General features: G+C 39.0%; 1 protein-coding gene across 1 annotated transcript in view; it reads right to left on the bottom strand.

Moving 5' to 3' along the window:
• LOC112218463 (immunoglobulin superfamily member 21) overlaps positions 1-14145 on the bottom strand; it is a 272888-nt gene extending 258743 nt beyond the window's left edge. The window contains exon 1 of the mRNA XM_024379282.2: positions 13673-14145. Within this exon, the coding sequence (XP_024235050.1) occupies positions 13673-13811 (139 nt within the window). The 5' untranslated portion in view covers positions 13812-14145. The remainder of the gene's footprint in view (positions 1-13672) is intronic.
• Between the last annotated feature and the right edge of the window lie 1696 nt (positions 14146-15841).

The raw sequence follows: 15841 nt of genomic DNA on the forward strand, positions 1-15841 counted from the left end.
TACCTATGGCAAACCCGTTTTAATAGAAATATGCATGCAGTTCCTATAGCTTCCACCAGATGTCAACAGTCTTTAGAAATTGGTTGAGATTTTTTATTTTGAGAAATGAAGAAGTAGTCATTTCCTTTCTGGGTGTTTTGCCAAGTGTACTCTTTTGTTTGGGGGCGTGACCTGAAGCTCGCTCCACTTTCATTTTATCCGGCTATTGAACACAGTTTATCCCGTCTTAAAATGTATCAATTATTTACGTTTTAAAATATTTAAAGTTGGATTAGGAAAGTTGTTTGAAATTTTTGGACAAAGTTTACAGGTATTTTATTAGATATTTTGTAGTCATGCAGGGCGAGTTGGAACCGGTGTTTTTCTGAATCAAATGCGCCAGATAAATGGACATTTTGGGGATGTAACGATGGAATTAATCGGACAAAAGGACCATTTGTGATGTTTATGGGACATATTGGAGTGCCAACAGAAGAAGCTCTTCAAAGGTAAGGCATGAATTATATCGTTATTTCTGATTTTTGTGTCGCGCCTGGCGGGTTGAAATATGATTGTCATGTGTTTGTTTGATGGTTTGCTGTCCTCAGATAATCGCATGGTTTGCTTTCGCCGTAAAGCCATTTTGAAATCTGACATGGTGGCTAGATTAACAAGAAGTTAAACTTTAATTTGGTGTATTGCACTTGTGAATGTGTAAAAATGTAATATTTCTAATATTTTTTATTTTTTATTTCGCACTCTGCAATTTCACCGGATGTTGTCAAATCGATCCCACTAATGGGATTTGATCCATAAGAAGTTTTAAAACCTCAGCCACACAACTTACCTGACATTTCATCTAAATTGATCTATTTATCTCTAAGAGGGCAACATTTTATTTCGCTACCTTAAAAATGTATGGATTATTTAAGTTTTAAAATACTTAAAGTTGGATTAGGAAAGTTGTTTGAAATGTTTGGACAAAGTTTACAGGTAACTTATTAGATATTTTGTAGTCATGCAGGGCAAGTCTTTACCCGTATGTTAATCTCCAGCAGTGAATTTATGCAACTCCATATATTTTTTGGTATAAACTTTCTATAAATTCCTTTGATGCTCTAACCCAGGGACTGTTTTTTGAGTTGCTGGGTATGGAATTTGAAGATGATCTTTTAATTCAGATTTTTTTTGGGGGGGGGGGTCAGTGTTTGTAATGCTGTCAAATACTCACATAAACCTGCATCGATTTACTTCAAAAACGTAATGATGTTTACTACAAAGTGTTCGGTGCTAGATCTACTTCCACAACTATTGCTGGTCCTATAAAAGTAGTGACACATCAGTAAAAGCTGAAGAAAGCTTTGAGAGTACGCACATTATCATTATCCAACACGTGGCAGCCTTTTGTTAACCGAGTGCCACTACGAGCTATTTTTGGGGGGGCACATGGGAAATTAACTCAGTGAACTTGTGTGACAAGTCCTGCGATGGATCAAAGGTTTTAGCGAGCTGGGTGAATGTTGTTCTAAATTACAGATGTTATGTGTTGATTATGTACTGTAGTGCTTATATAGGGGCAATGAAATTGATGAATGGAACTCTTCCCAAATACCCTGGCTAAGACCTCCAGTGGCTGAGGATTTGGCTAAATTACGTCTTTATGATTTTTGGTTGTCTCCCGCTCGACAGTTACACCTCAGGAATGCAATCTCCAGGAAAAAAAGCCTTGTCTGTGGTTCAGAGGGAAGAAGTTGCCATGAATAATGGGAAATAATCTGTTGTCATAAAATGCACAGCCCACACAATCCCCCCTCATCCCCGCCCGCCTGCACAGCTCCGGCCCATCCAGACTGACGTCAAAGTGCAGATTAGGATGCTTCTCCTCTTTTTTTCCTCACCTAATCTGACAGCTGGACTTTCATGAAACCCAAAGATGGTGCATTCACTGTAGGGAATACTCGTTTAGATACTGTAACTGAAGATGCAAGTAACTGGAGTCCCTCACTATGCAAACATCATGTCAAATAAAAAAATATTTGCAGGTAGAATCTTAGGCTATTGCAGACAACAATGCTATGTTGATGGAAATGCAGATAAAGGATACATGCCTACATGTATGTAGCTAAAGAGGCCTTAAGGAAACAGACCCTCAAGGATGGAGGAGGGGTCCTAGCAGATGGTATAGGGTGGAAATGTCAGTGCTGGCAGGTATCACTGTCAGATGAAGGCAGAGGAAGAAAGATAAAGCACCTGCATACACTGGCACACACATTTATAGGGTTCTGCTGGGTTCATTGCACGGGAGGGCTTGGGCCTGCGATGGCTGCACCAGCAGTACAGTTCAGACATTTAAATGTGCACGCTCATTACTCCAAGCAAGACGCTCCCTGCCACAGAGACCAAATCATTGAGGATGATCTTTGAAGAATATTTTTGCCAGTAAATGTGCCTGTCCTTCCTTATATATTTCATCTTTTAGAACAGGCACCGCAGCGTGAAGACATATCTTTCCTCTTATCATCTCAAATTTGACATACTTTATAAATGCTAATGGAATCCGTGTTGATACTTTATTATGTGCATTTCTAACCTTGATATAGCACGCATCAAGGACAAGCAGAAGCCTATGGTTTAAAGCTGAGGTCATGGTGACGTTGAATAAATCTAGCGCTGCCTGGCAGGCAGATGTTCTGCCTCTCTTTAGGAATGTCATTGTATGAATGGCAGACAGAAGTGAAAAGGATAAGAATGAGTTAAGGTGTTGACAAGAGATGAGAAATCGCCAGTGCTTAGGAGTGCTATTCTTAGAGGCTTAAGCCCACTGTGATGAACCATGAACACAGATATAAGTGGAACACTATTGTACGCTGAGACACTTTACCAAGCCTCTAATAAGGGGCCTAATGTGGGCACACAGTGGCACAGAAATTGTTATTACTCAGCAGCCATGTTTGAACACAATAAGCAAAACCACATAATCCATATTAGGATGTAGGAAACAGTGAGGAAAGACTACAGTGAAATTTCTGATGAAGAGATGTCAGAGCACAACCTATTTTGGGACCCACCTGTTTAGCTAATATATATATATATATACAGTGCCTTGCGAAAGTATTCGGCCCCCTCGACCTTTTGCCACATTTCAGGCTTCAAACATAAAGATATAAAACTGTATTTTTTTGTGAAGAATCAACAACAAGTGGGACACAATCATGAAGTGGAATGACATTTATTGGATATTTCAAACTTTTTTAACAAATCAAAAACTGAAAAATTGGGCGTGCAAAATTATTCAGCCCCTTTACTTTCAGTGCAGCAAACTCTCTCCAGAAGTTCAGTGAGGATCTCTGAATGATCCAAGGGGGCCGAATACTTTCGCAAGGCACTGTATGTTATGTTGTGAATTTGAACAGGAATTATGTCCCTATTTAAGATTATTCTGATGTTTTTCGTACGATGTACCCAATGAATAATGAAAACTTGCTATGTCCTCATTGTGGTTTTACAGACGTGTTTAATACGTCTTATTTACACACTTTTGTAATATTTATGAAATGCATATTGTTATATTTGGTAGCACTTATTTGTTTTTCCTTCGCTTCCAACCCCTTTCGATGCGTGGAACGGATGTGGGTGGGGCTAGGTCTACATAAGGGTGAAAAGAAAAATCACAAAAGCTCTGACAAAGGCCGTGAGGCTTATTAAATATCAGTGATACTATCAAGAGCAGTGTGTCGTTTCCTTTTCCTTCAAAAGTGCTAAACAAATTGTTATATTGACTACATCTGTCTTAGCTCACTCATTAATATCTTAATCGAAATTATGGATTGCCTCTTATCCGGTCATCGTTCCTTTATGACATTGTTTGTAAATCTCAATTGTCAGTAGAAACCACATTTGTTTAAGCAAGTCAGCCATATCATCTATGTTTTTTTAAAGGCAGTAAATGAGACTGAATGAACTGTTTCGCAGCCAGACAAGGCTCCGCTGATAGCCAGGTGTAGCAGTGGTAAGGATTCACTCCATGTTGCTGAAAAGAAAGCTCTGCTGTTGGGACAGCTTTATGTAGGCCTTAACAGTTTGTGGGCATCGTTTGTCACCGTTATAGTGCAATTAAGGTATTGTTTAGTGTTGTGTTGTCTAGTGACTTTGCTGGTATGCATCTAAAAACATATTTTTCGTTTGCCCCACCAAGATTTAAATGCTAAAATCGCCACTGGTATTATGCTACTTTGAGCAAGGCACAAAGCTTTCATGTACAAACGACTCATACATACCACGTTATAACGGGTGACGCTTATTGTATACTGCCAAAGATCTCAGGATTTTTGTAATTTTTCTATCAAGGGAGGGAACCTACCTCTAAATTCCACCATGTGCGCTGTAGAGATCATGGAAAGTAGCCACAACAAATATTGTTATGTAATTTTTTGGGGTTACTTATTATTTTATTTTTTACTTTAGTTTATTTAATAAATATTTTCTTGTAAGTAAACATTTCATGTGACAAATAACATTTGATTTGATTTGAAATATTATGCTTAACTGTTTGAACCCCGAGAGCCAAGCCTATCCTTTGTTTACCTATCGCTGCACCAACAGCTTCTAGAGGAATCAGAGTACCTTCAAAATCTCACACAAGTCAAACAGAGCAGCAACCTAGCTCTTTTCAACACAGTCCAAAATCAAATCAATTCAATTCAAATCAGTGCAGGACTTCAGGGCAGAGAGGGAAGTTACAGTGCTTTTTGAACTCTCTTGCCCTTGGCATTTACTTATCTCCACTAATCGTAGTTTTTATCATATTGACTGATCCCATTGACTGGGATGGCAGACTGCATTGCATCCATACAGGCCACTTAAAGTTCATCTGCCAGGACTTTCTCTTTTATTTCTTCCAACTACCCTACACAAGAGGTGGGTATTATGGCAGCGAGGGAAGATCAATTTGGCATAATGGCTACAGATTCTGTTGCATTATTCACATTGGGGGAGATGTAAGCCCTTTGGTGTTCCCTAGGACCTAAGACAACTTGGCAACAAGTCATCGTGGATGCAGAACCCATTTATGTGGATTCCGTTAATAAAATATGTTAAAGGTTAATTAAGCTTTTTTTTTACTACCAAATCTCTATATTTGATGTAAACGTTATGTTAAAGAAGGGTCCAGACACTTCGTTTGCAATTTCAAATCTTTTTGAGAAACTTACCCCAACCAGAGATGGATTACCTAATCCTTGAGGTGCAGTATGGGGGCTTTTAAAAATATGAACAAATGCTCCAAAAACACCCAAATATGTCCTTTTGAAAATGGAGAAGTTCTCAATATAGTGATGCAGGTCTTTACATGTTGTACACATGAAATTGTTATCATTCAAAACTTTATCCGCAACGTTATATTACTTTCTTTTTTTTAACTCGAGTGATACCTCTCCATCTAGTCTACATGTAACTGCCAAAATATTTATTTTATTTACCTTTATTTAACTAGCTCAGTTAAGAACAAATCCTTATTTTCAATGACAGCCTAGGAACAGTGGGTTAACTGCCTTGTTCAGGGGCAGAACAACAGATTTGTACCTTGGGGATTTGAACTTGCATCCTTTCAGATCCTAGTCCAACACACTAACCACTAGGCTACGCTGCCACCCTAAGAAACAATATATTGAAAACAGGTGCTTTCACACAGGAAGTTCAAGACACTTGTAGAATCAATGCCAAGGAGCATTAAAGCTGTTCTGGCGGCTCGTAGTGGCCCGACGCCCTATTAAGACACTTTATGTTGGTGTTTCCTTTATTTTTGCAGTTACCTGTAGCAGCAGGCTACCCAGAAAATGGAACAGCTGGATAGGGGAAGCAGCTCAAGTCGCGCAAAATGGAATATAACGTTGCAGATAAGTAAAAAATAAAAAAAGACACAATTTAATGTGTACAACATCCAAAGACCTTCATTACTATACTGAGACCGTTCCCATTTTTAAAAAGACACATCGTTTTTTTTTCAGAGCCCATGTACAGCACAACGAGGATGAGGAAATGGATCGCTTGTTGCGGTAAGTTAAAAAATATTTTTTTGTCTGGACCATTCTATTACATCCCATTTACATCAAGAATATATATTTGGTTGTGAAACAAAAGCTAACTCCTCCTTTAATGGATTTACAAATACTGTTTTTTAACAAAGAGAGCATTTTAAGCTAGTCCCAAAATGTTAGAGGCATGGTTTACCCATTACCTGAAAGGCAAATAGATCTGACACATGCAAATACCCTCTGGGCTTTGGTGGTTTCCTCAGTTTATTCTTAACATGTGGCTCAATATAGTGCCATAAAATATAAAACAGATTCATATATTGCCATATCATGACATGAATCTTTAAAAAACCTGTGATTAGGAACTAAAAACTAAATTAAGGCCATTCCTCCCAAACTATACCACTATCTGAAGAAGAGAGTCAACAAAAATACTGGCATACATTCTTGAGTGTGGCAATGTAAGACAAACTCTGTAGGGTCTATTTGAGGATAGGAAAATGAGTAAACCAGATGAGTACACACCGGTTTATACAAGTGTTTTTATACGGCAGCTGAGCAGCATAATTGAGCAGCAGTGTGGAACATTGTGTATTGGTGGAATCTAAACAACACATTACAGTTAATTAGGAAGAAGGCTCAAGCCCCACCTCCTCTCTCCTCTTCATTCTCTCTTCTTCATTTGACAGAACACAAAACTGGGGGACAGCATATTGAGCTACACAACTACAAAGGCAATGTAAGGTCAATTTGATGTTCTATAATAGCCGAATAACTTGCACGCTATAGGTTTACATGGAGGGAAACGTTGAAAATCTTGAAGAAAAGTTGTAATATGTAAGTCACAGTGTTCTTTGTGGATTTGTACAGCCCTCTTTTGACATTAAGGCGTCACAAGGCTTCAGAAGGTCCAAATTGCAAGATTAAAAAAGTTCAAAATTAACTTTCTGTGGACAATAGTCACTGGCAATTCAACAGGCAATTATTGTTCTATACTCTAGGCGGAACAAAAACAACTCTACTAAAACATTGTTCAGGATATTGTTGGTAACAGTTGCCCGCTCTAATCTCAAACATGTTTCCGGAAACACAATGCATGGTTGATGACCCTGCATGTAAAAAAGACACATATCAAATGAATAAGGTAGCTGCTCTGACCACACAATAGCGAAATAAAATGCAAATTAAAAAACACAGAGGGTAGGCTTTAGATTTGTTCATAATCATTTTATAAAACTGCTGAAATAAAGCCCTGTGATTGGTTGATGGAGGAGCCACCATAGCCCACTTTCCTGCCAATATCTATTCATACTTCCTGTGAGTCAAGCCCAGCTGTCACTAGCAGATGAGAAGGGTGAACAGGAAAGCCTCAGATCAACTCCAACACACAACTTTTTAACTCCCCACTAAATCTTCCCCCACTGTTATGATCCACTGCATGTTGGACAGCCTGCCATGGAGCGAAGCAAGCCATCAAAGTAAACGTCCAAGATAACGACTTATACTGATCTAGAAAGGGACTAAACAGACTAAAAGCCCAAACCAAAAAAGAACGCTGTATGTAAAACTACAATATCAAATATTTCATTATCTAATCACGAGATGTGGGTTGATTAAAACTAAATCAGCACATTGGCCTATAACAGAGCAGAAATTCAACTACAGTGCTTAACCACCACACAGTATTTGTGTCGTGGACTTGGAAAAACACATGATGTTCAGTATCCCTATGCCCTCTGACCCTGTTGTGCCTGAACAGCGATTATTACTATCCTTATCCCTGTAATGGAGAGATGTTCCTATCAGATAACACCAGCAACACATCATGAGACCACATCCTTTTTCCTGATTCAATTCAAAACACATGACATTGTTCTCCCCACGTTGGCCTTTGAACCCATTTCCAGCTGTTTAGAGTTGAGATTTCAACTTCATTTCCTTTTCATATTGGTTTACCAAGACCATGTATCCATGTAATAAGGATGTTATATTACAAAACAATATCTAATGAATCTATCAATTTCATAAATCTATCTAGTGGTATTTACAAACAATTTAGAGGAAATTGTATAAAGCATGAAAAAACGCATCACTCATGTAAAATGTATGCTGACAAAATGTGTCCTCTGCATTGATATTGGGTTTCTCATTTATTTTTTATTCTGTTTGCATTTAGACCCTGACTCTGTGGAGGAGAGGGCAATGTGGGGAAATAGGATTATGGATAGCTACTGTAGTTCATTGTAGAAAGTTAAACTCTGCTCTATGACCTGAATCATTGACATGGAATACATTACAGCAGGTTATAAATCGATACAAAATATCCTTAGGCTTGTGTGTTATCCACAGACTCAAAATATGACAGGGACAGTAATTAAATACAAGTATTTGAGATTCAGCAATAAGAGACGACATTGTGCTGCCACAATGTGCACATCCATATAGATGAATAAAAACATCTCTCCATATGGGGGGGTACTTACAAAGAGTGCCCAGCTAGACATATAAACAACCACTAGGCATTCAGCTGCTCTGGCAGAGTTGACTCACAGAGAACAAAAGAGAGCAAAACGTTTATTAAATGAGAATACACATGCCCATAGTTGGACAATGCTGCCAAGAAACATTGAAGACAGAGCTGCATTGGAATGCAAAAGGAGTAGATTAGTACATTTGTTTCTCATTTAGCAGACACTCTTATCCAGAGTAATTAAGGTTAAGTGCCTTGCTCAAGGGCACATCGGCAGATTTAACTTAGTCAGCTCAGAGATTCAAAACAGCAATCTTTAGGTTGCTGGCCCAACCTCTTAACCGCTGGACTACCTGCTGCACTAAATGAGAAACTATTGCTGTGTATCTATACCATGTCCATTTTTATGTGGGTAATACAGAATGTGTTTTTAGTACATGTGTGGGAAAACTTCCAACCTGGACCCTCATATAATCATGGCCATCTAATAATGGAAAATCTCTCCCTCATCTCTCCACTGTGATAGCTGATGTGAGGTGAGTAGTATCTTAAAATGGCTGTCATGCATTACCCAGGTAGGTGCTATACATTGGTGCTGGATGTGGTGTTTCTCAGTGTACAGATCTTTTAGATCCATTGAAAAATACTATATAAATGTCTGTACTTTTATAATTTATTTATATAGTTACACAATTGTGGCCAGACTCTGTCCTTGTCAACAATATTACTCTTTCAATGTCAGGTTATGACATACACACACACAAAATAATACAAGAGAGACTAAAGGGCTGTTCTAATCTAAACTACTATGACACCTTCCCCTCGTTCTCTCACCCTCGAACAATAAGAGCTCCCTCGGGAAAGTGTCAGTGAAACGTCAATGGAGGGGCTCACTGACTTGAGTCGAGTGGGAAGTGAAGGGTTGATGCTGCTTAGAGTGCAGTGGGCCAATGTAGGCATATGCACTGCATTTTCAGAGCACCCTGGATCTAGTGGCAAGTAGCCCGACATTCCTAACTACGCTTTCGCTAGAAACAGAGTTGACCCCTGATATTTTGTAGGAGATATTAGTCTGGCTAATGAAATCGTGATGAGGTTGCCCTGCCTGCAACTTCAAAATTAGTATCACCCTTAGCCCTTGAGGGAGTTGCTCAACTGTGGGACGGTCTTTCATGGGTTAGGAGGTCATAGGGGGTATATGTAGAGGACATGAGCCAGGCTCATGTTGTCTTGATGAGGTAGCCCTGCATGCGACTTCAAAATCAGTGTCATGCTTGGTTGAATAGGAAAGTGCCAAAGCTTTCCCTCCCTCAATTGGTTAAAGGTGCAGCAGCATCATTGATGATTTGCATTCCCTTTCCTTAACCTTTTCGCCTCACTCCACCCACCAGAATCAATTTACTCTGCCCACATTTTTTCACTTCACCTCAATTCCCTTTCCTTCAAATGAAAACTAATGACTTATAGTATTTTGCCTCCATCCTTTGCATTCAGTGACAAATTGATTAGACTGCTCAATCACTGTATTTCAAATTTCTTATGTGTTTCAAACCTTTTATGAATGGAATAGGACAGTCAAAAGGCAGCCTATAGATTGCATCAAGGTATTAAAGATGCACTATGCATAAATTGCTCCGCCATTTCCTGGTTGCTAAAATTAGAATAGTTAGCCTTATTTCAGTTTATGTGATAAAACAAGCAAGTATAGTGTAGAGAATCATTGTACCATCTAAATTGCTGTGAAATATATATTTTCCATAACCCAAAATATTGTATTTTCAGCTGTTTGAAGCTGGTGTACAAAACCGAAGGGTAAAAGAGCAAAAACTAAATTTAAGAATGAAACATAGAAATAGCACACAAAGAACAGATCTACCAGATCTATCAATGAGAATCATAAATATACAGTACCAGTCAAAAGTCATTCCAGGGACTTTCTTTATTTGCACTATTTTCTATATTGTAGAATAATAGTGAAGACATCAAAACCATGAAATAGCACACATGGAATCATGTAGTAACCAAAAAAGTGATTAACAAATCAAAATATATTATATATTTGAGATTCTTCAAAGTAGCCACCCTTTGCCTTGTTGGCAGATTTGCACACTCTTGGCATTATCTCAACCAGTTTCATGAGGTAGTCACCTGGAATGCATTTCAATTCAAATCAAATCAAATGTATTTATATAGCCCTTCGTACATCAGCTGATATCTCAAAGTGCTGTACAGAAACCCAGCCTAAAACCCCAAACAGCAAGCAATGCAGGTGTAGGTGTAGGTCTACAGCAATTAAAAGGAGTGCCTTGTTAAAAGTGAATTTGTGGAATTTCATTCTTCTTAATGTGTTTGAGCCAATCAGTTGTTTAGTGACAAGGTATGGGTGGTATGCAAAGATATCCCTATTTGGTAAAATACCATATCATGGCAAGAACAGCTCAAATATGCAAAGAAAAACGACAGTCCATCATTACTTTAAGAATGTCAGTCAATCCGGAAAATTTCAAGAACTTAAAGTTTCTACAAGTGCAGTCGCAAAAACCATTAAGCTTTATGATGAAACTGGCTCTCATGAGGACCGCCACAAGAAAGGAAGACCCAAAGTTACCTCTGCTGCAGAGTATAAGTTCATCGGCGTTAACTGCACCTCAGATTGCAGCCCAAATAAATTCTTCACAGAGTTTAAGTAACAGACACATCTCAACATCAACTGTTCAGAGGAGACTGCGTGAATCGGGCCTTCATTGTCGAACTGCTGCAAAGAAACCACTACTAAAGGACACCAATAAGAAGAAGAGACTTGCGTGGGCCAAGAAACACGAGCAATGGACATTAGAACGTTGGAAATCTGTACTTTGTTCTGATAAGTCCAAATGTTTTATTTTTGGTTCCAATTTTTGGTTTATTTTGGGGTTTTGATGGGGGTGCGTTGCTGGTGACACTCTCTGTGATTTATTTAGTATTCAAGGCACACTTAAGCAGCATGGCTACCACAGCATTCTACAGCGAAGTGCCATCCCATCTGGTTAGCGCTTAGCGGGACTATAATTTGTTTTTCAACAAGACAATGACCCACCACACCTCCAGGCTGTGTAAGGGCGAAGGAGAGTGATGGAGTGCTGCATCAGATGACCTGGCCTCCACAATCACCCAACCTCAAACCCAAATGGAGATGGCTTGGGATGAGTTGGAGCACAGAGTGAAGGAAAAGCACCCAAAAAGTGCTCAGCATATGTGGGAACTCCTTCAAAAAAAGCTGGAAAAGAATTCCAGGTGAAGGTGGTTGAGAGATTGCCAATAGTGTTCTGTGAAGAGGCGACTCCGGGATTCTGGCCTTCTAGGCAGAGTTGTCCAGTGTCTGTGTTCTTTTGCCCATCTTAATATTTTATTTTCATTGGCCAGTCTGAGATATGGCTTTTTGGCTTTGCAACTCGCATCCCGGAGTAGCCGCTTCACTGTTGACGTTGAGACTGGTGTTTTGCAGGTACTATTTAATGAAGCTGCCAGTTGAGGACTTGTGAGGTGTCTGTTTCTCAAACTAGACACTCTAATGTACTTGTCCTCTTGCTCAGTTGTGCACTGAGGCCTCCTACTCCTTTTTCTATTCTGGTTAGTGCCAGTTTGCGCTGTTCTGTGAACGAAGTAGTACACAGTATTGTACGAGATCTTCAGTTTCTTGGCAATTTCTCGCATAGAATAGCCTTCTTTTCTCAGAACAAGAATAGACTGACGAGTTTCAGAAGAAAGTTCTTTGTTTCTGGCTATTTTGAGCCTGTAATCAAACCCACAAATGCTGACGCTCGAGATACTCAACTAGTCTAAAGAAAGCCAGTTTTCTTGCTTCTTTAATCAGAACAACAGTTTTCAGCTGTGCTAACATAATTGCCAAAGTGTTTTATAATGATCAATTAGCCTTTTAAAATTATAAACTTGGATTAGCTAACACAATGTGCCATTGGAACACAGGAGTGATGGTTGCTGATAATGGGCCTCTGTACGCCTATGTAGATATTCCATAAAAAGTATGTCATTTCCAGCTACAATAGTCATTTACAACATGAACAATGTCTACACTGTATTTCTGATCAATTTGATGTTATTTTAATGGACAAAAAATGATTTTCTTTCCAGATCAAGTCAATTTCTAAGAGACATCAAACTTTCGAACGGTAGTGTATATATAGATCACATTTCTATGTGAATTTTGCCAGGTGGCCTAAAAAGTTACATTTTGCAGCTTTACGGAAAAATGTGTGCTTCAATGCTGTAGAATCTGGTCAGATCTTTGAGTGTCAGACAAATAACCGAAATCTACTCTAACAGTGACTGTGCTGTAGCCTAGTTTGGCTAAATAAACGTTATTGATCTACATCTTAAATGTAAGCCTAATGCAAGACCCCAGGAGCCCATGGAATAGCTTTCCATTGTTTATAAAAATATGCAGCAGTACACAATGCCTTGATCTTATGAGAAACTTCCAGTAGTTCCATTCAAAGTTCCATTATCACTATTATATGTAGGAGATAAGTAAATGTATCAATTGTCTTCATTCACAGATAGAAGGCTACTGATATTTTGTTATTATTAGAAGTCTGGTCCTGGCTGTATTCATGGGCTGTGGAGAACACTTGAGCTAAGGCTGCATTCAATGTGAGTCGCCGAGGAGCCCGATACATAACGGTATTTGAATGCCATAACTCACAGGCAGCAAATCTGTTAGCGATCTGAAGTAGTAATGATAACAATCATAATAAAATAACAAGAAGAAGATAATTACTTGATTTCACACTGTAAAGTTTATGGACCATTTGCAAGAAATACCATGATGTGTGATGCACACTTCCTCCATCTATGCTCTCCTTTACCAAACCCTAGTACCCAACGATACCATATCTGAGAATGCCAGCAGTCAAAACTGAAGCTGCGGAGGAATACCATTCTAGGGTCTTCAAGGAAACCATTCACTTTATCGGAATGGAGAAAAGTTTAGGCAATTCTATGTGCATACATATTGAATGCTATGGTTCATAATATGAGCGGCCAACATTTAAACTGTTTCAAATGTACATGGACTCAGCCATCTGCCTTCCACAGCGTCTCCGAAAATATGACCTCACGAATTCTTAAAATGTGAGAGGCTTTTTCTTATTCAACTCTCGCATACTGTGTTTATGCATAAATGATGACTTACCAACGGCTAAATCCAGCAGATCTGCGAACAAGAGGAGACACAAAGAGAAGACAGTCATCTTTCCCTTATTTTGCAATAAATCCCAAACTCCATCTGCGTTTACATGCTCCCCATTTGTCGGCTGCGTAATCCCCACCATTCCAAAGGTGTGAGATCGAGAGGTGCCCACAAACTGTTCATGATGCAGTTCAAGTATAAATAGAAATATGATAAATTCGTTCCAAGAACACTTAAATTACAGCAAAGAGGACCAATAATCGTCAACTGAAACGGTTCCTCAACTGCGTAGAAAAATATTTTCCTGCTAGACAATCAACGTTAAGCAGTGCAGTCGATGATTAGAAAAAAATGATATAGGTTGGATGAAAATCTATGCTTCTCAGTCAATGCTCTTCTCTCTCAACCGCGCGCTCTATCCTCCCGCCCTCCAGCACACACGCAAGCACACAGTCACTCCTGATCACTCGCTCTTTATTTCACACAATTTTCCTTAATCCTACCCTGGCTCTAAACCCTTCCCCTCTAATTCTGTCCACTAAACCGATTTATTTCTGCAGGATTTTGTTTTTCTTTAGTGAAAAGGTTTTTAAAGATCATTATAACCTGCTGAATACTGCAACGCCGTATTCTACTGTACATTAACGCAATGAACCTGGATAGTTTCAGCATCTTTAGCTGGCACTATACTATAGCACCAAAACCATGAGCGTCATCACCCTGAAAAACTATGAATTAATCCCGAAGTGCACCTTGCCCCTCTATTAAAAAAAACATTAAACCTTTTGCCCCAATATTCACATTTTAGTAGCCTGCGCCAAGCTCCTAATGCAAGTGTAGGATTATGTCAGTTTCTCTCCCCTCCTTTACTCTTTATCATGTCCCATGATGTCCCATGACCAAATACAAATGAGGTATGGATGTTATTGTGAATTTAGTGTCCACACATACTTTATTTGTAAGGTCTGCATTTGTCCATTTGTCCAATTCTTGAAAATCATCCACAATAGATTGAATAAGGCATATGCATATGTTATCCTCTATGCACTCACTGCAGGTGCTCACAAAATGTCATCAAATCAGCAGAGTTAGATTTTGAACTCAGAGACAGCGTTGCTACTGGAACAAATCAAGATGAAATTCTATCTTCTCACTGTACACAAACAGACACCTGAAGTTGCTTCAAGGTTCACATAATGCAAAATATTTGTAGGGTTTATCCTATCCTATGTTCCCTTCCACCCACAGACCAGGTTGTAATCCCCAATATTATTGAGTATAAAGTATGCACTCTGATTTTTAGATAAATAGCAGTAGCTTACAACAATGGATTTGGAGCGAATGGTGGCATATTTGATTATCTTTGGTCAGTGGATTGTATAAAGATATTTGTATTTTGAATGACCTTGCCTATAAAACAAGGAGAGAGATTACATAAAAATAGAAAAATAGAAGGAAAAAGTTGTCATAAATGGCTAAAGACAGTCTTATTCCCTGGAGCATTTAATTGCACTGCTATAGAGGAACTGGCCTCAGTGCAGAAGACTGCTGTCTGGGATAAGGTCTGCAGTACTAATGCACTATCACACATCTCTAGAGGGCAGTGTCAACAACAATTTATTGAGGCAACAGAGCTGAACGTCTTCCTGTCCATATGGCACCTGCCCCATGAACAAAGAGGGGTCTGCAGTCTCGAGGGGATACACATCTTCTACTGTTGTCATGTATGGTGTGGCCGGCACAGGTTTCATACCAACAGAAATTAAGTTGGGGGACACAAAGGGATGCCTTTGGTTCGATAAACCGTAAATGGTGTTTATTCCTTTATTTGTGGACTGAAGGACAGCAGGGGAGAGTTAGACTGACACAGAGGTAGATAGGTAAATAGGGTTGAGTCTAAATCCTGTTTTATTTTGTCTCAGATACCTTCCACAGTATTTATTTGTATCTATCTTTAACTACGTTACACTGGTCGGTAGACATTCTCTGTTTTCATTGACACGTGTACTAAAAATGCACTTGTACTGTATACCACATGCATAGCAATAGCCTGTCATACCATCCTTTGCCACTCATCACATTTTTTTCTTCAGGACAGAAAAAAAGGAAAATACAATGCAGTAAAGGAAGATTTGTTTCCAGAGTCTGTTTAATGTGATGGCACAGAGCTTT

The sequence above is a fragment of the Oncorhynchus tshawytscha genome, linkage group LG02 (assembly GCF_018296145.1).
Source record: "Oncorhynchus tshawytscha isolate Ot180627B linkage group LG02, Otsh_v2.0, whole genome shotgun sequence".
Classification (NCBI taxonomy): Eukaryota; Metazoa; Chordata; class Actinopteri; order Salmoniformes; family Salmonidae; genus Oncorhynchus; species Oncorhynchus tshawytscha.